The 21,521-nt window shown below is 45.2% G+C and overlaps 1 protein-coding gene across 2 annotated transcripts; it reads right to left on the bottom strand.

Annotated features, from left to right (window-relative positions):
• Positions 1-1,175: 1,175 nt before the first annotated feature.
• On the bottom strand, positions 1,176-21,496 carry ZNF791 (zinc finger protein 791). 2 transcript variants are annotated; one of them, XM_034945715.3, is made up of 4 exons: positions 21,291-21,496; positions 9,300-9,426; positions 8,403-8,463; positions 1,176-5,383 (listed from the first exon to the last, which is right to left on the bottom strand). In XM_034945715.3, exons 1-4 carry the CDS (start codon positions 21,291-21,293, stop codon positions 3,844-3,846), a joined length of 1,731 nt encoding a protein of 576 aa, XP_034801606.1. In that variant the 5' UTR covers positions 21,294-21,496; the 3' UTR covers positions 1,176-3,843. The 2 variants fall into 2 exon arrangements, with proteins under 2 accessions (XP_034801606.1, XP_034801607.1); XM_034945716.3 differs by lacking the exon at positions 21,291-21,496 and adding an exon at positions 20,008-20,146.
• Between the last annotated feature and the right edge of the window lie 25 nt (positions 21,497-21,521).

Below are 21,521 nucleotides of genomic sequence, written 5' to 3'. Positions count from 1 at the left end.
TATTTATTTGAGATGGAGTCTCGTTCTGCTGCCAAGGCTGGATTGCAATGGCACAATCTCGGCTCACTGCAAGCTCCGCCTCCCGGGTTCACACCATTCTCCTGCCTCAGACTCCTGAGTAGCTGGGACTACAGATGCCCGCCACCATGCCCAGCTAATTTTTTGTATTTATAGTAGAGACGGGGTTTCACTGGATTAGCCAGGATGGTCTCGATCTCCTGACTTCGTGATCCGCCCACCTTGGCCCCCAAAGTGCTGGGATTACAGGTGTGAGCCACTGCACCCGGCAAGAAATTTATTATATTTTAATTTTTTTGATATGGAGTCTCGTTATGTTGTCCAGGCTGGAGTGCAGTGGCGTGATCTTGGCTCACTGCAACCTCTGACTTCCAGGTTCAAGCATTTCTCCTGCCTCAGCCTCCCGAGTAGCTGAGATTACAGGTGCCCTCCAACATGCCCAGCTAATTTTTGTATTTTTAGTAGAGATGGGATTTCACCATGTTGGCCAGGTTGGTCTCGAACTCCTGACCTCAAGTGATCTGCTTGCCTTGGTTTCCCAAAGTGCTGGAATTACAAAGGAGTGAGCCACCGTGTCTGGCCAAGAAATTTAAAAAGCAGTTTTTCAGAAAAGGTGAAATAAATATATAATGGGTAATATATGCACCACCTTCCACATGAGGCCAGTAGGAAAAATCCTAGTTACAGTGTGTCAGTATTCAACAATCTCTTTATTCAGAGAACAACTGAAAAACTATACACAAATTAAAACTAATTGTATATTAAAAATACACTTCTACTAACACTGGTCTTTAAAAGAAAAAAAAAATACACTTCAGGCTGGGTGCGGTGGCTCAAGCCTGTAATCCCAGCACTTTGGGAGGCTGAGGCGGTCGAATCACGAGGTCAGGAGATCGAGACCATCCTGGCTTAACACGGTGAAACCCCATCTCTACTAAAAATACAAAAAAAATTAGCTGGGCATGGTGGTGGGCGCCTGCAGTCCCAGCTACTGGGGAGGCTGAGGCAGGAGAATGGCGTGGACCCGGGAGGCGGAGCTTGCAGTGAGCCGAGATCACACCGCTGAACTCCAGCCTGGGCAACAGAGCAAGACTCCGTCTTGAAAAAAAAAAATACACTTCAGTTTACTCATGAATCAAGACATCAAGAGAAAGAGAAAAGTTTTACTAACTGATTTAATGAGAAAACACAACCTTTTAAACTTTTGACTACTGCTTAAAGAGTACTTACAGAATTATCTCACTTCCAAGACTTCTTGGAAAAGTAGTAAGTTACAATTCATAGTCCAGAGATGTACTTGAAGAATGAGCCAGTGATAAAAAATTTTTAACTTTTTTTTGGTGTGTGGGACGGAGTCTTGCTCTGTTGCCCAGGTGGAGTGTAGTGGCACAATCTCAGCTCACTGCAGCCTCCACCTCCCAGGTTCAAATGATTCTCCTGCCTCAGCCTCCCAAGTAGCTGGAATTACAAGTGCATGCCACCACGCTCAGGTAATTTTTGTATTTTTAGTAGAGATGGGGTTTCACCGTCTTGGCCAGGCTGGTCTCGAACTCCTGACCTCAGGTGATCTGCCTGCCTTGGCCTCCCAAAGTGCTGGGATTACAGGCATGAGCCACCATGCCTTGCCTTAACTTTTATATCATGTGTGATGAATTTATATCACGGTGTGAATTTTCTGGAGCATTTTACAGGCAGAGATTGCTTAATCATGGGTATATGTTCTGAGAAACGTGTCGTAGGTGATTTCCTCATGGTACAAACATCACAAAGTGAACTTACACAAATCTAGATGGTATAGCTACAACACATCTAGACTATATGGTACAGTCTACTGCTACTAGGCTATAAACCATACAACATGTTATTGTACTGAACACTGTAGGAAATTGTAACAAAATGTTAAGTATTTATGAGTCTAAACACAGAAAATACACAGGGTAAACATGCAGTATAAAAGATAAAAAAGGATGCACCTGCATAGGACACTCCATGAACATAGCTTGCAGGACTAGAAGTTGCTCTGGGTGAGTCAGTTGAGTGGTGAGTGAATGCGAAGGCCCAGGATGTTACTGTACACTAATGGAGAATTTATAAACACTGTACACTTGGACTACACTACATTCATAAAAACATTTTTTCCTCAATAATGAATAAACCTTAACTTACTGTACATTATTTTCTTTATAAACTTATTTTTAAAAACTTTGACTTTGTAATAATTTAGCTTAAAACACATTGTACAGCTGTACAAAAATATTTTATGTCCATATTCTATAAGCTTTTTCTATTAAATTTTTTTAAACTATTTTTGTTAAAGACTAACTAAGACACAAACACACATTAGTGTAGGACTACACGGGGTGAGGATCATCAATATCATTGTCTTCTGCCTCCATGTTTTGTCCCGCCAGAATACGTTCAGGGGCAGTCCTGCACATGGAGCCGTCATCGCCTATCATAACAATGTTTTTCCGGGAATATCTCCTTAAGGACCTGCCTGAGACTGTCTTACTGTTAAAAAAAACACAGGAATACATTCTAAAACAGGATTGTAAATATATAAACCAGTAACTTAGCCATTTATTATCAAGTATATATTGCACATCTGTGCTGTAATTTTTTTTTTTTTCGAGACGGAGTCTCGCTCTGTCACCCAGGCTGGAGTGTAGTGGTAGATCTCAGCTCACTGCAATCTCCACCTCCCGGGTTCAAGCGATTCTCCTGCTTTGGCCTCCCAAGTAGCTGGGACTACGGGCACAACAGAACGCCCAGCTAATTTTCGTATTTCTAATGGAGACAGGGTTTCATCATGTTGACCAGGCTGGTCTTGAACTCCTGACCTCAACTGATTCTCCCACCTCAGCCTCCCAAAGTGCTGGGATTACAGGTATGAGCCACTGTGCCCAGCCAATTTTTTTTTTTTTTTTTTTGATACAGAGTCTCACTGTCACCCATGCTGGACTGCCATCACGTGATCTTGGTTCACTGTAGCCTTGAACTCCTGGGCTCAGGCAATCCTCCTGCCTCAGCCTCCCATGTAGATGGGACTACAGGGTGTGCTACTACACTTAGAAAATGTTTTTATTTTTTGTAGAGACAGGGTCTCACTAGGTTGACCAGAGTAGTCCTGGCATCAAGCAATCCTACTGCCTTAGTCTCCCAGTGTTGGGATCACAGGTGTGACCATGCCCAGCTGTGTTGTACTTTTTTTTTTTTTTTTTTTGAGACAGAGTCTCGCTCTGTTGGCCGGATCTCGGCTCACTGTCTGCTCGGCCTCCTGGGTTTATGCCATTCTCCTGCCTCAGCCTCCCGAGTAGCTGGGACTACAGGCGCCCACCACCACGCCCGGCTAATTTTTTGTATTTTTAGTAGAGATGGGGTTTTACCGTGTTAGCCAGGATGGTCTTGATCTCCTGACCTCGTGATCCGCCCGCCTCGGCCTCCCAAAGTGCTGGGATTACAGGCGTGAGCCACCGTGCCCGGCCGCTGTGTTGTACTTTTATACAACTGAAAGTGCAGCAGGTTTACACCAGCACCATAAACACTTAAATAATGTGCTGCACTATGGTGTTACTACTGCTACTAAATTGCAGTTGATAGAAATGTTTTAGGTGTTATATAATCTTATGGGGCTACCAACCTATATGGTCCATTGCTGAATGAAACATGATTATGTGGTACCTGACTATACATGAATCATCTTGTATCTCGCTTTCTATATTACTTACATTGATAGGATTTCTCTCTTCAGTGGGAATTTTCACAACTTTGAAAGCATCTGTTAGAATTGAAAACTTTCCCCTATTTCACACATTTATAGAGTTTCTATCGATTGTGCATTCTCATATGTTTTTTTAAGGATGTGGACACACTGAAGGCTTTTCCACATTGCTTACATTCAAGAGGTTTCTCATAATTGTGAATTCTTGTATGTCTTTGAAAGGAACTGTGAAGACTAAAGGCCTTCCCACATTCTTTACATTTATAGGGTTTCTCTCCAGTATGCATTCTCATGTGTCCTTGAAAGCTTGTGGGATAAATAAAGGCCTTCCCGCATTCCTTACATTCATAAGGTTTCTCCCCAGTGTGAGTTCTTTTATGTATCCGAATGTAACTAGAACAACTAAAGGCTTTTCCACATTGTTTACATTCATAGGGTTTCTCTCCAGTGTGAGTTCTTTCATGTGTTCGTAACGCACTAGGAAAAATGAACACCTTCCCACAGTCCCTACATTTATAAGGTCCGTCTCCAGTGTGGGTGATCATGTGTCTTCGAAAGTTCTCAAGAGAAATGAAGGTTTTTGCACATTCCTTACACTCATAGGGTTTTTCTCCAGTGTGATTTCTCTTGTGGATTTTCAAATCTAGAGGATAATTGAAAGTTTTCCCACATTTTTTACATTCGTAGGGTTTCTCTCCAGTGTGAGTCCTTTCATGTATTCGAAAGTAACTGATCCTACTAAAGGCTTTCCCACATTCTTTACACTTGTAGGGTTTCTCTCCAGTATGCACTCTCACGTGTACTCGAAAGGCTGGGCGTGCACTGAAAGATTTCCCACATTCTTTACATTTATAGGGCTTCTCTCCAGTATGAATTCTTTCATGAATTTGAATGGAGGTGGAACATCTGAAGGCTTTACCACATTGTTTACATTTATAGGGTTTCTCTCCAGTGTGAATTCTTTCATGTACTCGTAAAAAACTGGGAAAAATGAATGCCTTTCCACATTCCTTGCATTTATAAGGTCTATCTCCGTTGTGTGTTATCATGTGTGTTAGAACACTTGTGTGGGAAATGAAGGCTTTCCCACATTCCTTACATGCATAGGGTTTCTCTCCAGTGTGAGTTCTTTCGTGTACTCGAATAGAACTGGAACAACTGAAGGCTTTCCCACATTGTTTACATTCATAGGGCTTTTCTCCAGTGTGAATCCTTTCATGAACTCGAAGCGAACTGGAACAACTAAGAGCTTTTCCACATTGCTTACATTCATAGGGTTTTTCTCCAATGTGAGTCCGCTCATGTCTTTGAAAGGGCTGGTGATATATGAAGGTTTTTCCACATTGTTTACATTTATAGGGTTTTTCTCCAGTGTGACTCCTTTCATGTCTTTGAAAGGATTTGAGATAACTAAAGGCTTTCTCACACTCCTTACATTTATATGGCTTCTCAAATAGCTCATATCCAGTGTGAGACCTCATGTGTCTAGTAAGGGATGAAAGACGCATGAAGGCTTTTCCACAGATAGTACACTCATATGGTTTTACTCCGGCAGTCTTCTTCGTCACACTGAGATTGGGACTGAAGTTTTCTGCACATTGACTACCTTCTTTACCTTCACAGAGTCTCTCTCCCGTATGGCTTCTGTAAAAAATTAGAAGCACGGTAATACTGGTTGTGTATTAATGATTTTATATTTATTATTGGGTAGTAGAACTAAAGTTCTTTTTTTTTTTTTTTGAGACGGAGTTTTGTTCTTGTTCCCCAGGCTGGAGTGCAATGGCGCGATCTCAGCTGACTGCAACCTCCACCTCCCAGCTTCAAGCAATTCTCCTACCTCGGCCTCCCAAGTAGCTGGGATTACAGGCATGCGCCACCACGCCCAGCTAATTTTGTATTTTTAGTAGAGCCGTGGTTTCACCATGCTGGTCAGGCTGGTCTTGAACTCCTGACCTCAAGTGATCTGCCCGCCTTGGCCTCCCAAAGTGCTGGGATTACAGGCATGAGCCACCACACCCGGCAGCAGAACTAAATTTTTATCATTTTCAGGGAAATAGTTTTCTGCCCCGTCTGACTTGTTTAAAAACGAATATACTCAATGTTCTGCAAGAGGGTTTGTGTCACTGATAGCTATTATCAAAACAGTAATATTGAGGTATGGGGTTTTTTTTTTTTGGTTTCGTTTTGAGACAGAGTCTCACTCTGTCACCCGCACTGGAGTACAGTGATGCAATCATGGCTCACTGCAGCCTTGACCTCCCAGGCTCAATCAATCCTCCCACCTCAGCCTCCCATGTAGCTGGGACTACAGGCATGCACCACCACAACTGACTGAATTTTCTGTTTCTTGTAGAGACAGGGTCTCGTCTTGTTGCCCAGGCTGGTTTCGAACTCCTGAGCTCAAATGATCTGCTCACCTTGGCTTCCGGAAATTATATGTGAGGCTTTAAAGTACTGTTTCTGGGCGGGCACAGTGGCTCACGCCTGTAATCCCAGCACTTTGGGAGGCCGAGATGGGCAGATCATGAGGTCAGGAGATCAAGACCACCCTGGCTAACAGGGTGAAACCCCGTCTCTACTAAAAATACAAAAAAATTAGCCGGGCGTGGTGGTGGGCGCCTGTAGTCCCAGCTACTCGGGAGACTGAGGCAGGAGAATGGCGTGAACCTGGGAGGCGAAGCTTGCAGTGAGCTGAGATGGCACCACTGCACTCCAGCCTGGGTGACAGAGCAAGACTTCGTCTCAAAAATAAAAATAAAAATAAAATAAAATACTGTTTCCACACCTTGGCATGGTAGCTCATGCCTGTAGTCCTAGCACTTTGGGAGGCCGAGGTGGGTGGATCAATTGGGGTCAGGAGTTTGAGACCAGCCTGGCCAGCATGGTGAAACCCCATCTCTACTAAAAAATACAAAATTGGCTGGGCATGGTGGCTCACCCCTGTAATCCCAGCACTTTGGGAGGCCGAGGCAGGCAGATCACGAGGTCAGGAGATCGAGACCATCCTGGCCAACATAGTGAAACCCCATCTCTACTAAAAAATACAAAAATTGGCTGGGCATGGTGGCTCACGCCTGTAATCCCAGCACTTTGGGAGGCCGAGGCGGGCAGATCACGAGGTCAGGAGATCGTGACCATCCTGGCCAACATAGTGAAACCCTATCTCTACTAAAAACACAAAAATTAGCCGGGCATGGTGATGCATGCCTGTAATCCCAGCTACCTGGGAGGCGGAGGCAGAAGAATCCCTTGAACCAGGGAGTGGGAGGTTGCAGTGAGCCGAGATTGCGCCACAGCACTCTAGCCTGGTGACAGAGCGAGACTCCGTCTCAAAAAAAACAAAACAAAACAAAAATTAACCCAGTATAGTAATGCACGCTTATAATCCCAGCTACTTGGGAGGCTGAGGCAGAAGAATTGCTTGAACCCAGGGGTTAGAGGTTGCAGTGAGCCAAGATCATACCACTCCACTCCAGCCTGGGTGACAGAGCGAGACTCTGTTTCACAAAACAAACAAACAAACAAAACTGTTCCCAAGTACAATATTTTTCTTTCTTCTTCTTCTTCTTCTTTTTTTTTTTTTTTTGAGATGGAGTCTCACTCTGTCGCCCAGGCTGGAGTGTAGTGGTGCAATCTGGGCTCACTGCAACCTCTGCCTCCCAGGTTCAAGTGATTCTCCTGCCTCAGCCTCCTGAGTAGCTGGGATGACAGGTGTGTGCTACCACACCCGGCTAATTTTTGTATTTTTAGTAGAGATAGGTTTTCACTGTGTTGGCCAGACTGGTCTTGATCTCCTGACGTCTGGTGATCTGCCCACCTCACCTTCCCAAAGTGCTGGGATTATAAGCGTGAGGCACAGTGCCTGGCCCAAGTATAATATTTTTCAGCCAGTGGACATCTGTGTCACTTGAGAAAAAATTTTTGGTAAACATTTTCTGATAATAAATAAATTTGGGGCCCAGTGGCTTGTGCCTGTAATCCCAGCACTTTGGAAGGCTGAGGCAGGCAGATCACCTGAGGTCAGGAGTTTGAGACCAGCCTTGCCAACATGGAGAAACCCTGTCTCTACTAAAAATACAAAAATTAGCCAGGTGTGGTGGCACGTCCCTGTAATCCCAGCTACTTGGGAGGCTGAGGCAGGAAAATCACTTGATCCCGGGAGGTGGAGGTTGCAGTGAGCAAAGACCATGCCACTGCACTCCAGCCTGAGTGACAGAGCAAAACCTCATCTCAAGAAAAAATAAATAAAACAAATAAATAAATAAATTTGGAGCTAAGCTTGCTTCTTGTTTTAAAAGTGTCACGACTTCTTTTTTTTTTTTTTGAGACAGAGTCTCGCTCTGTTGCCCAGGCTGGAGTGCAGTGGCGCGATCTCGGCTCGCTGCAACCTCTGCCTCCTGGATTCAAGTAATTCTCTGCCTCAGCCTCCAGAGTAGCTGGGATTACAGGCGCCCACCACCACAACTGGCTAACTTTTTTTGTATTTTTAGTAGAGACGGGGTTTCACCATGTTGGCCAAGCTGGTCTTGAACTCCTGACCTCATGATCCACCCACCTCAGCCTCTCAAAGTGCTGAGATTACAGGTGTGAGCCACCGTGCCCGGCCATAACATTTTTAAGATTCTTTCAAGGAACACTGTTATTTCTTGTGAGTGCAACTCACCTTAGATTTCGTCCTTGGTTTTTGTGTTGATCTTCAACATTCGGGTCTTCCCATTTTTCCCCTAAAATGTAGATCAAGAATAATCATGATAAATTATTAAAAATTATACAAATATTATTAGATTATAGGTTCACAACGAGCTGTAACCATGCCTGGTTTATTTACAGAAGTGTTTCCTTTTCAGATTCCAAATCTCGGAACAGTGATTATGAGCAAGAAATGGCAGTTCTCTAACTGACGATATGAAAAAATGATGTCACTGGGGTGCGGTGGCTCATGCCTGTAATCCCCACACTTTGGGAGGCTGAGGCGGGTGGATCACCTGAGGTCAGGAGTTCGAGACCAGCCTGGCCAACATGGTAAAACCCCGTCTCTACTAAAAATAGAAAAATTAGCCGGGCATGGTGGTGGGCACCTGTAATCCCAGCTACTCGGGAGGCTGAGGCAGGAGAATCGCTTGAACCCAGGAGGCGGAGGTTACAGTGAGCCAAGATCCCGCCACTGCACTCCACCCTGGGGAACAGGACGAGACTCAAAAAAAAAAAAAAAAAAAAAAAAAAAGAAGGCCAGGCACAGTGGCTCATGCCTGTAATCCCAGCACTTTGGGAGGCTGAAGCGGGCAGATTACCTGTGGTCAGGAGTTCAAGACCAGCCTGACCAACATGGTGAAATCCCGTCTCTACTAAAAAGAAAAAAATTAGCCAGGCATGGTGGCACGTGCCTGTAATCCCAGCTACTCGGGAGGCTGAGGTAGGAGAATTGCTTGAACCTGGGAGGCTGAGGTTGTGGTAAGCTGAGATTGTGCCATTGCACTCCAGCCTGGACAATAGTGAAACTCTGTCCCCCTCCTCAAAAAAAAAAAAGAAAAGAAAAAAGAAAAAATGATGTCATCCTTACCTATAGATGCCAGGTTCTTGAATGTTTCCTGCATCACATCTCTGTAGAGTTTCTTCTGTGAAGGAGCCAGCAGAGCCCACTCCTCCTGGCTGAAGCTCACAGACACATCCTCAAAAGCCACTGAGTCCTGAAACATCCAATATAAGTAGAGAATAGGTGAGATTGACAAGGATGAGAGGTATCCTCAATTCATAAGAAATTCACACATGATTTTGTGGTCTCCAAACATTTAGTGCATGACTCAATTGTTAGAAATGTAACAGCACATTGAACACATAAACTTATAGCTACATCTTCACTGTGGTCACTGTAAGTCCTATTGCTCTCTAATGGTAGTATCTAGTTCAACTTAGAAAAATGAAAGAAATCCTACACAAATGAGACAAATTTTAGGATCAATTTTTTTTTCTTCCTTTTTGAGACATAGATGGTCTCGCTCTGCTACCTAGGCTGGAGTGCAGTGGTACAATCACAGCTCATTGGAGCCTAGACCTCCCGGCTCAAGCAATCCTCCAACCTCAGCCTCCTGAGTAGCTGGGACTACAGGAACACACCACTACACCTAGGTAAGTATTTTGTGTATATTTTTTGTAGAGATGGGGTTTTGCCATGTTGCCCAGGCTGGTCTCAAACTCCTCAGCTCAAGCAATTCACTAGCCTTGGCCTCTCAAATTGCTGAGATTATAGGCAAGATCTTCAATTCTTTATGAGATAAATTCTTATTTCTTGTTTGTCTGTTTGTTGTTTTCTAAGAGACAGGGTCTTGCTCTGTCACCCAGGCTCAAGTGCAGCAATCCTAACTCACTGTAGCCTCAAATCCCTGGACCCCCAAGACATCCTCCTGCCTCAGCTTCACGAGTAGTTAGGACTACAGATGTGCGACACCACTCCCAGATAAATGGGTTTTTTTTTCTTTCTTTTTTTTTTTTTTTTGAGACGGAGCCTCACTCTGTAACCCAGGCAGGAGTGCAGTGGTGCGATCTCGGCTCACTGCAACCTCCTCCCCTCCAGGTTTAAGCAATTCTCTGCCTCAGCCTCCGAAGTAGCTGGGATTACAGGCGCGTGCCACCACGCCCAGCTAATTTTTTGTATTTTTAGTAGAGATGGGGTTTCACCATCTTGGCTAGGCTGGTCTTGAACTCCCGACCTCGTGATCCACCCTCCTCGGCCTCCCAAAGTGCTGGGATTACAGGCGTGAGCCACTGCGTCCGGCTGGGGTTTTGTTATATTGTCCAGGTTGACCTTTAACTCTCGGCCCCAAGTGATCCTCCTGCCCCGGCCTCCCAAAGTGTTGTGATAACAGGTATGAATAACCACACCCAGCCCACAGCCTAATTTCTTATTACCCAAATCATTCAGCATTCCTTAAGATATGGGATTAAATGAGGTGGAGGTTTTAATAAGTAAATACACATTGAGAATCTTCTATCCCCTTTTGTTATACATGAGAGGCCAGGAGGCTTGTGGAAATCCAACTTTTAAGAAGGTCTAGCTGCCTATATCGTCCTGAAGTATTTGAGGCCATCAGAAGCACTCAGATTCTGCTGACTGAATGGAAATACTCTTTTAGAGACGTATTAATTTCAACTTGTTTCCGATATATATATCCCTATGTGTTGGCATTACAGGCATGAGCGACCACGCTCGGCTGTGTGTGTAATATCTATCATAGACCCAGTTTTTCCTTTTACTTTCTGTCCCATTTCGTGAGACTAGGAAGTTACTGGGAAGACAGAGCTCAGGCACAAGGAAGGGGCCCTCACAACTTAAGACTTTCACAAAATCCTTATACCCATGAGCCTCAGAACTGCTTCCAACCAATTTTTAGCACAAATACATATACACATTGAGATAAAATGTCAGAAGAGCACTTTCTGGAAGATCCATAATCATGTCATCTGGGCTTTGCTGACCTTGAAGAATAGATTGACAGTATCAATTTTCAGGGGACTTCACTGACGTCCACAATGGTCTGATGGTGAATTTGCCCATGATCATAAAATTAACAGGTAATTTCATAGCTCCAAAAGAACGTAAAATTTGGGTCAGGATGGCTCATGCCTGTAATCCCAGCACTGTGGGAGGCCGAGGCAGGTGGATCACCTGAGGTCAGGAGTTCGAGACCACCCTGGCCAACATGGTGAAACCCTGCCTCTACTAAAAATACAAAAATTAGTTGGGCATGGTGGCGCATGCATGTAATCTCAGCTACTTGGGAGGCTGAGGCAGGAGAATCACTTGAACCCGGGAGGCAGAGGTTGCAGTGAGCCAAGATCGCACCACTGCAGTCCAGCCTGGGCAACAGAGCGAGACTCTATCTCAAAAAAAAAAAAAAAAAAAAAAAAAGAACATAAAATCCCCTTTCTCCAGTTTCAGGAGGAAGTAATCCCAGACAGACACTCTAGGGGTTGTTGTCCCAGGTTCTCTCATTTCCATGCACTCATGTGCACCATACGTTAAAAGATCCACACAGTTAGAAGGGGTTTTCTTAAGTAATTAGGACTATGGTCTGAGCAGGAAGAAATTTGGCTCCAGGGAGCAATCCCTCCTGACAAGTCCATCTGCATGCCTGGGTGCTCTCTGTAAGGTTTATTTACATTTACATTTAATGGAAAATAAACATTTTGGCCAGGCGTGATGGCTCATGCCTATAATCCCAGCACTTTGGGAGGCTGAGGTGGGCAGATCGTTTGAGCCCAGGAGTTCGAGACCAGCCTGGGCAACATGGTGAAACCCTGTCTCTATAAAATATACAAAACTTGGCCAGGCGTGGTGGTGCACGCCTGTGGTCTCAGCTACTTGGGAGGCTGAGGTGGGAGGATTGCTTGAGCCTGCAAGGTCAAGGCTGCAGTGAGCCATAACTATACCACTGCACTCCAGCCAAAAATAAATAAAGACAGGCCAGGTGCGGTGGCTCACACCTGTAATCCCAGCACTTTGGGAGGCCGAGGCAGGTGGATCACGAGGTCAGAAGATCGAGACCATCCTGGCTAACACTGTGAAACCCCGTCTCTACTAAAAATACAAAAAATTAGCTGGGTGCCGTGGCGGGCGCCTGTAGTCCCAGCTACTCGGGAGGCTGAGGCAGGAGAATGGCGGGAACCCGGGAGGTGGAGCTTGCAGTGAGCCGAGATCACGCCACTGCTCTCCAACCTGGGCGACAGAGCGAGACTCCGTCTCAAAAAAATAAGTAAATAAAATAAAAATAAATAAATAAATAAAGATTTCTTATATAGCCTTTTACTAAATAATAAAAAGAAAAAAGAAAACAGAAAAAAAAGGTTCATCTCCTTGCTAATGAGGATATAAATGTCAAATAGTTCCCACTTCAAACTGAGTAGGAAGACAAAACTAGTCGATTAAGATAACATTAGTGGCCGGGCGCGGTGGCTCACGCCTGTAATCCCAGCACTTTGGGAGGCCGAGGCAGGTAGATCATGAGGTCAGGAGATCGAGAGCATCCTGGCTAACACAGTGAAACCCCGTCTCTACTAAAAATACAAAAAATTAGCCAGGAGAAGTGGTGGGCGCCTGTAGTCCCAGCTACTCGAGAGGCTGAGGCAGGAGAATGGCGTGAACACGGGAGGTGGAGCTTGCAGTGAGCCCAGATCGCGCCACTGCACTCCAGCCTGGACGACGGAGCGAGACTCCGTCTCAAAAAAAAAAAAAAAAAAAAAAAAAAAAAAGATAACATTAGTGTTGATGACTACAGAGAACAATCATGTACAAACGGAGGATCAACTGATACACTCCACCACTTTTTTTAAGTTTGTAAATTTAAACTTGACCAAGATCCAGTAATTTTTTTCCAACTACCAGAGAATTTATTGTGCGTTTGCACTTGCAGACTGAAACAAAAATAGTAGGAGCATTATTTTCCACAAAGCAAACAAAAACAAAACCGTGAAAAAGTCTAAACACCACAACCATTGGAACGGATAGCCTGCAGCTTCAGATACTAGCATATGAGAAATATACTGAGAGGTGGCCACGCGTGGTGGCTCACGAGGTCGAGACTGAGACCATCCTGACCAACATGGTGAAACTCCGTCGCTACTAAAAATACAAAAATTAGCTGGGCATGGTGGCTCATGCCTGTAGTCCCAGCTACTCGGGAGGCTGAAGCAGGAGAATCGCTTGAACCCAGGAGGCGGAGGTTGCAGTGAGCTGAGATCACACCACTGCACTCCAGCCTGGCAACAGAGTGAGACTCCATCTCAAAAAAATAAATAAATACACACACACACACACACACACACACACACACACACTGAGAGGTAAACAAATCACCACAAAATTATTTATTTATTTATTTATTTATTTATTTATTTATTTATTTATTTATTTTGAGGTGGAGTTTTGCTCTTGTTCCCCAGGGTGGAGTGCAGTGGCGTGATCTCGGCTCACTGCAGCCTCCGCCTCCCGGGTTCAAGCAATTCTCCTGTCTCAGCCTCCTGAGTAGCTGGGATTACAGGCACGCACCACCATACCCAGCTAATTTTTTGTATTTTAGTAGAGACAGGGTTTCACCATGTTGGCCAGGCTGGTCTTGAACTCCTGGCCTCAGGCGCGAGCCACCACGCTCGGCCTTTATTTTATTTTTGAGACAGGGTCTCATTGTTGCCCAGGCTAGAGTACAGTGGTGCAGTCACGGCTCACAGCAGCCTTGACTTCCTGGGCTCAAGCAATCTTCCCGCCTCAGACTCCTGAGTAGCTGGGACTACAGGTGTGCATCACCATGCCTGGCTAATTTTTTCATTTTTTGTAAAGATGGGTCTCACTATGTTGCCTAGGCTCCAAAAAACCCTTTAAGTGTAATTCCATTAATACTCATTAAATGTTCAAAGGAGGCAAAAATTTAAAAAAACAATACTTGTGAAAAAGAATAGATGGTTGGTGGACGTGGTGGCTCACGCCTGTAATCCCAGCACCTTGTAAAGCCAAGGTGGGCGGATCACCTGATGATCACCAGCCTAGCCAACATGGTGAAACTCCATCTCTACTAAAAATACAAAAATTAGCCGGGCATGATGGTGTGCACCTGTAATCCCAGCTACCTGGGAAGCTGAGGCAGGAGAATCGCTTGAACCCAGTGGATGGAGGTTGCAGTGAGCTGAGATCTTGCCTCTGCACTCCAGCCTGGGTGACAAGGACGAAACTCCGTCTCAAAAAAAAAAAAAAAAAGCAAAATTTAGCCCTGTATGTGGCACGCACCTGTAGTTCCAGCTACTCAGAAGGCTGAGGTGGTGGTTGCAGTAGGCTGAGATCATGCCACTGCATTCCAGCCTGGTGACAGGGTAATACCCTGTCTCAAAAAAAAAAAAAAAAGAGTTCCAGCAGGTAGAAAATCAGAAAGGACAAAGTTTAGTTGAAAGGCAACAACTGGGTTTAATTAAAATCCATGAATGCTTCATCCAACAGAACAACACACATTCTTCTCAAGTTCATGTGGAACATTCACCAAGATAAACCATGTTGTGGACAAAAACACACCTTAACAATTTTCAAAGAATATACATTATATAAAATATGCTCTCAGACCACCATGGTATTAATCTAGAAATCAGTAACAGAAGAATAGTTAGAAAACCATCAAATATTTGGAAATAAAACCCAACACAGTTCTAAACATGAATCAAAAAAATCTCAATAAAAATTAAATTTGGGCCGGGTGCAGTGACTCACGCCTGTAATCCCAGCACTCTGGGGGGCCAAGGTGGGCGGATCACGAGGTCAGGAGTTCGAGACCAGCCTGGCCAACATGGTGAAACCCCATCTCTACTAAAAATAAAAAAATTAGACAGGCATGGTGGCACGTGCCTGTAATCCCAGCTACTTGAGAGGTTGAGGCAGGAGAATCGCTTGAACCCGGGAGGCGGAGGATGCAATGAGCCAAGAGTGCACCACTGCACTCCAGCCTGAGTGACACAGCAAGACTCCGTCTCAAAAAAAAAAAAGAAGAAAAAAGAAAAATTAAATTTGAATTAAATGAAAATAGAACTTATCAAAATTTGTGGAATGCAACAAAAATAGTACCTAAGTGAAATTTATACTATTAAACTCTCATACACCCACAAAAAATTTATACATGGATCTTACACCTTTCACAAAAATTAAGCCCAAATCGATCATAGATGTAAATGTAACATGCAAAACTATCCACTTGGCTTTGGTGATGAATTTTTAGATAAACCAGTAAAAGCACAATCTATGAAAGGAAAAAATAAGTTTCACTTCATTAAAATGAAAAACTCCTACTCTGTGAAAGAAAGTGTTAAAAGAATAAAAATAAAAGGCACAGACAGATTTTTGCAAATCTTCACAAAAGCACTTATCTGATTAAGGACTAGTATCTAAAATATCCAAAGAATTCTTTTTGTTTTTCTTTTTTTTTGAGACAGTCTTGCTGTGTTGCCCAGGGTGGAGTGCAGTGGTGCAATCTCGGCTCACTGCAACCTCTGCCTCCTAGGCTCAAGCGATTCTCATGCCTCAGCCTCCCAAATAGCTGGGACTACAAGGGTGTGCCACCCACATTGGGCTAATTTTTTTCTCCGATCCCTTGGCAGCTCCAGCCCCAGCACCACTTCTCAGCTCTGCTCCCCAGCAGCCTGGGTGGCCCCACATGAGCTACCATGCCTAGCGTCCTTTTTGTTTTTTTGAGACAGGATCCATTATGTTGCCCATGCTGGGCTTATAATCCTGGGTGCAGGCAATCCTCCCACTTTAGCCTCTGGAGTAGCTGGGATGACAAGCGTGTGCCACCATGCCTGCCTCCAATTCGAACTCTTAAATCTCAACAACAATAAGACAAATGAACCAGTGAAAAATGAGCAAAAGACCTGAACACACATCTCACCAATGAAAGATATACAGATGGCAAATACACATATGAAGAGATGCTCAACATTATATGTCACTAAGGAGCTGCAAATAAAACTGAAGAGATATCACTTTACACTTATTAGAACGTACAAAGTTCAAAATGCTGAGAACAGCAATGGATAGCAAAGATGTAGACAACAAGAATTCTCATTCCTTGCCAATGGAAATGGAAAATGGTATGTCTACTTTGGAAGATAGGCAGTTTCTAACAAAACAAAACGTCCTCTTACCAGTGGACCATGCAATCACATTCCTTGCTATTTACTCACATGAGTTGAAAAATACTGTTCATACAAAAACCTGCCCATGAATATTTACAGGAGGTTTCTTCATAACTGCCAAATTTAAGACTTAACCAAGACATCATGCAACAGGTTTATGGATAAACAATCTGTGGTACAATCTTTTTTTTTTTTTTTTTGAGACGGAGTCTTGCTTTTGTTGCCCAGGCTGGAGTGCAATGGCACTATCTTGGCTCACTGCAACCTCCACCTTCCAGGTTCAAGCAATTCTCCTGCCTCAGCCTCCCAGGTAGCTGAGATTACAGGTGTGTGCCACCACGCCCAGCTAATTTTTGTATTTTTAGTAGAGACGGGGTTTTGTCATGTTGGCCAGGCTGGTCTCAAACTCCTAACCTTGTGATCCGCCCGCCTCGGCCTCCCAAAGAGCTGGGATTACAGGCATGAGCCATCGTGCCCAGCCGGTACAATCTTATGATGAAATATTGTTCAATGATAAGAGAAATCAGGTATCAAGCCATGAAGACACAGAAGGACCTTAAAAGTACATTGCTCAGTGAAGGAAGCCAATCTGTGAAGGCTATATCCTGAATAACTCCACGTGTATTACATTCTGGAAAATATAAAACCTTAAGACAGCAAAAGTATTTTTGGATGTCAAGAAATTGTGGGAGGCCATGCGCTGTGGGAGGCCAGGGCGGGAGAAGTGCTCGAGCCCAGGAGTTCCAGACCAGCCTGGGCAATATGGCGAAACCCCATCTCTACAGAAAATACGAAAATTAGATGGGCATTGTGGTGCATGCATGCAGTCCCAGCTACTCAGAGGAGGCAGGAGGATGACTTGAGCCCAGGAGGTGGAGGCTGCAGTGAGCAATGATCACACCACTGCACTCCAGCCTGGGCGACGGAGTGGGACCCTGTCTCAAAAAAAAAAAAAAAAAAAAAAAAAACGTTGAACATAGGAGACTAAGGTGGGAGGACGGCCTGAGGCCAGGAGTTCCAGACCAGCTTGGGCAACAGAGTGAGACGCTGTATCAAAAAAAAAAAAAAAAAAAGGCCGGACGCAGTGGCTCACACCTGTAATCCCAGCCCTCTGGGAGGCCAAGGTGGGCAGATCACCTAGGTGGGGAGCTCAAGACCAGACTGACAAACATGGAGAAACCCCATCTCTACTAAAAATACAAAATTAGCTGGGCATGGTGGCACACGCCTGTAATCCCAGCTACCTGGGAGGCTGAGGCAGAAGAATCGCTTGAACCTGGGAAGCGGAGGTTGCGGTGAGCCGAGACTGTGCCATTGCACTCCAGCCTGGGCAACAAGAGCAAAACTCCGTTTCCAAAAAAAAAAAAAAAAAAAGTTAAACATATTCCCCAGCTTGGACCCAGACTCTCCCAGCTTGAAAAATGTAACCCCGGCCCGGCGTGGTGGCTCACACCTGTAATCTCAGCACTTTGTTAGGCCAACGCAGGCAGATCACCTGAGGTCAGGAATTTGAGACCAGCCTGGTCAACATGGTGAAACCCCGTCTCTACTAAAAATACAAAATAAATTGGCCGGGTGTGGTGGCACACACCTGTAATCCTAGCTACTCTGGAGGCTGAGGCAGGAGAATGGCTTGAACCCAAGAAGCGGAGGTTGGAGTGAGCCGAGATCGTGCCACTGCACTCCAGCCTGGGCAACAGAGTGAGACTCGGTCTCAAAAAAAAATAAAAATAAAGAAACATGTAACCCCTAGAGTGGGTCAGTACCTGGTAATGGAGGATAGAAGCACCTGATCAGCAAGGAACTATGGGAGCTCCACACCTCCTTCTCTCCTATGGCAGCAAAGAAACATTAGCTTCCCTAGGTTTCCGTTTTCCCAAGTGAGGAAACTCTCAACCAGATTGAGATTGAGGTTCTGATGCAAATGAGCTCCCCAATTCATTAACCCTGTCTCTAGGAAACATAAGTCCTGACCTTCACAGACACTGTCAATATGCACCAATTACACCCAGTACACCTATATTACGGAAGTGAAACTCAAAACGTAATGTCTAAAAACACACCCAAGGAAACCACAATTAAAACCTCAGACATCCTCCCCTCTTCCCCTAACAGCATCTGCCTATGCATCCTCAGCTTCCAAGTGCTCTGCAGTTTCTTTCAGTACAAGAGGATCCTTCCATGGTGGGCATATGAGTAGCTGGCAGACCTGTAGGGGAGGCTCCCCAGGAAGAACCAATTGGGCCTTCAATGATCTTTCTTTGCAGGCTCAAAGGTGGACTTAACTTGGAATCACTTATCTCAGGCCTCTGCTCCCCAGTCACAAGGCTCTGGAACACTACTAGTAATTTTAAATGAGACAATTTAATTAAATTTTTTTTTTTTTTGAGATGGAGTCTCACCCTGTCACCCACGCTGGAGTGCAGTGGTGCGATCTCGGCTCACTGCAAGCTCCGCCTCCCAGGTCCACGCCATTCTCCTGCCTCAGCCTCCAGAGTAGCTGGGACTACAGGCGCCCGCCTCCACGCCCAGCTAATCTTTTGTATTTTTAGTAGAGACGGGGTTTCACAATGTTAGCCAGGATGGTCTCGATCTCCTGACCTCGTGATCCGCCCTCTTGGCCTCCCAAAGTGCTGGGATTACAGGCGTGAGCCACCGCGCTGGGCCCTTAAATTCTTAAGGATTGTTCCTTAAACATCCAGCAGAAGGCCTGGCACGATGGCTCACGCCTGTAATCCCAGCACTTTGGGAGGCTGAGGCGGGTGGATCACCTGCGGTCCGGAGTTCGAGACCGGACTGGCCAACATGGTGAAACCCCGCCTCTACTCAAAATACAAAAAAATTAGCCAGGCATAGTGGTGCGTGCCTGTAATCCCAGGTACTTGGGAGGCTAAGGCAGGAGAATGGCTGTCAATATGCACCAATTACACTCAGTGTACCTACCTTACAGATGTGAAACTCAAATGTAATGTCTAAAAACACACCCAAGGAAACCACAATTAAAACCTCAGACATCCTCCCCTCTTCCCCTAACAGCATCTGCCTGTGGCTCCTCAGCTTCCAAGTGCGGAGGTTGCAGTAAGCCAAAATTGTGCCACTGCACTCCAGCCTGGGCAAAAGAGCAAGACTTGGTCTTAAAAAAAAAAAAAAAAAAAAAATCCAGCAGAATTACTTAAACACAGTGTTTACGTATAAAGGAAGCAAAAGGCCTGGCGTGGTGGCTCATGCCTGTAATCCCAGCATTTTGGGAGGCCAAGGCGGGAGGATCATGAGGTCAGGAGATCAGGAGATTGAGACCATCCTGGGAAACATAGTGAAACACTGTCTCTACTAAAAAACAAAAAAACAAAAAACAAAAAACAAAAATTAGCTGGGCGTGGTAGCTTGTGCCTGTAATCCCAGCTACTTGGGAGGTTGAGGCAGGAGAATCGCTTGAACCCGAGAGGCAGAGGTTGCAGTGAGCTGAGATCGTGTCACTGCACTCCAGCCTGGCGAGAAAGCTAGACTCCGTCTCAAAAAAAAAAGTAAATAAATAATAAATAAATAAATAAATAAAGGAAGGAAGGAAGCAAGAAAATTTTAAGCCATTTAACAAGAAAACTCACTATTGCTTTCAGAAAATGAGAATGTTGGGCCGGGCATAGTAGCTCATGCCTGGAATCCTAGCACTTTGGGATGCTGAGGGTGGAGGATCGCTTGAGCCCAGGAGTTCAAGACCAGCCTGAGCAACACAGCCAGACCCCATCTGTTAAAAAAAAAAAAAAGAAAATAATAATGTCAGTTAATTATTTCCATGGCAATAAATAGTTTACAAAAGTATTACTTCTATCTGAATGCTTCTAGATGTTGCAAGTTTAAGTCCTGGAATACCATCTGAAACATCAAACTAAAAGAACAGACCTGAGAAACATATTCCATGTGCTCAGGGAAAGAACAAAGAATTTTTAACAAATGTAATATTGGGATGTTTTTTGTTTTCTGAGATTCATTTCTTTTTTGCCCTTTGGAAATATTTTGTACTGTCTCTCAAGTTCTTCTGATAACATATATTTTATATTTATTGGAAAAATGACATTCGAGTGAATAAATCTTTTCAAGGTCATAAACCCAAGGCGGGACAGTGCCAATCTGAAACTGTGCTGAAAAGATAGATTACCCAGGAAAGTCTACAAAAAGGAACCTCAACGCAAAGGAGTTCCCATAGGATGTCTGTGCCCTGGAAAGATACCAGGATGAGGGGCACAGCATTTTATGCAGATTAGTTCCAAGTGAATAATTTTTCTGATTTTTCTCTGATGTAAAATATCCACAAACAAGAAATAAATCGTTTAAAAGAGGCATCTATTGGAAAAAAGATTATTAAAATACTGCGTGCGTTTGAAATGCACCACACAGGACAAAGAGTTGGTGACGATGTTTTCCACTGGCGAGCGGAAGTAGGCGTTTGGGAATGCGGGGAGGGATCCGGAAATCTAGGGATTAATGGCCCGCCGTGGGAGGAGCTAGGCTGGGGGGACAGGGTAGTGGATTTGAGACTCTGCTTCCAACATCTTTGGAAGACTCAGGGGGAAACAGCCTTTGGGAAGAAAGAAGGGACTGGGAACCCCAGACTGTAGCTCCTCCCACACAAACCAAACACACAAGGCGGGATTCTCCCCATGACCCTCCCGTGGTCCCTGCACGATCTGGGAAAGACGCGGGGCTGCGGGCGCGGAGTTGTCCAGAGAGGGCTCCGGGGCTGGGACCGCAGTCGCCGCGCAGGGACGGGACAGGACGCTTGGAGTTCCAGCTGCCAGCCCAGCCCCACACTGCGGCCGGAGGTGACCGTGGGGAGGCCCGGGTCCCGCGATCACGGCCGGTTCCAACTAGTCCGGCCCTGCACACTCACCATTTTCCGGCCTCGCGGGTGTCCCGGTGTTGTCCCTAAGGTTCACGGAGCCAGCGCAGGGTACAGCGCATCCGATGCAGGGGTACAGCAACCTGACGCGTCAAGGGGCCAGGAGACCCCAAGCTAAGCACAACCCGATCGCACAGTGACGTAGCACGCATTTGCGCAGCGTAGCCGTACTCTCCTTTCCGGCGCCGCCCCTGATTGGACAATTGTACAGCCCCGCCCCCT

This window comes from Pan paniscus, chromosome 20 (genome assembly GCF_029289425.2).
Source record: "Pan paniscus chromosome 20, NHGRI_mPanPan1-v2.0_pri, whole genome shotgun sequence".
NCBI classification, from domain to species: Eukaryota; Metazoa; Chordata; class Mammalia; order Primates; family Hominidae; genus Pan; species Pan paniscus.
Note: the sequence above shows the minus strand (reverse complement) of the source record. Positions and strands in the feature narration are given on the sequence as shown.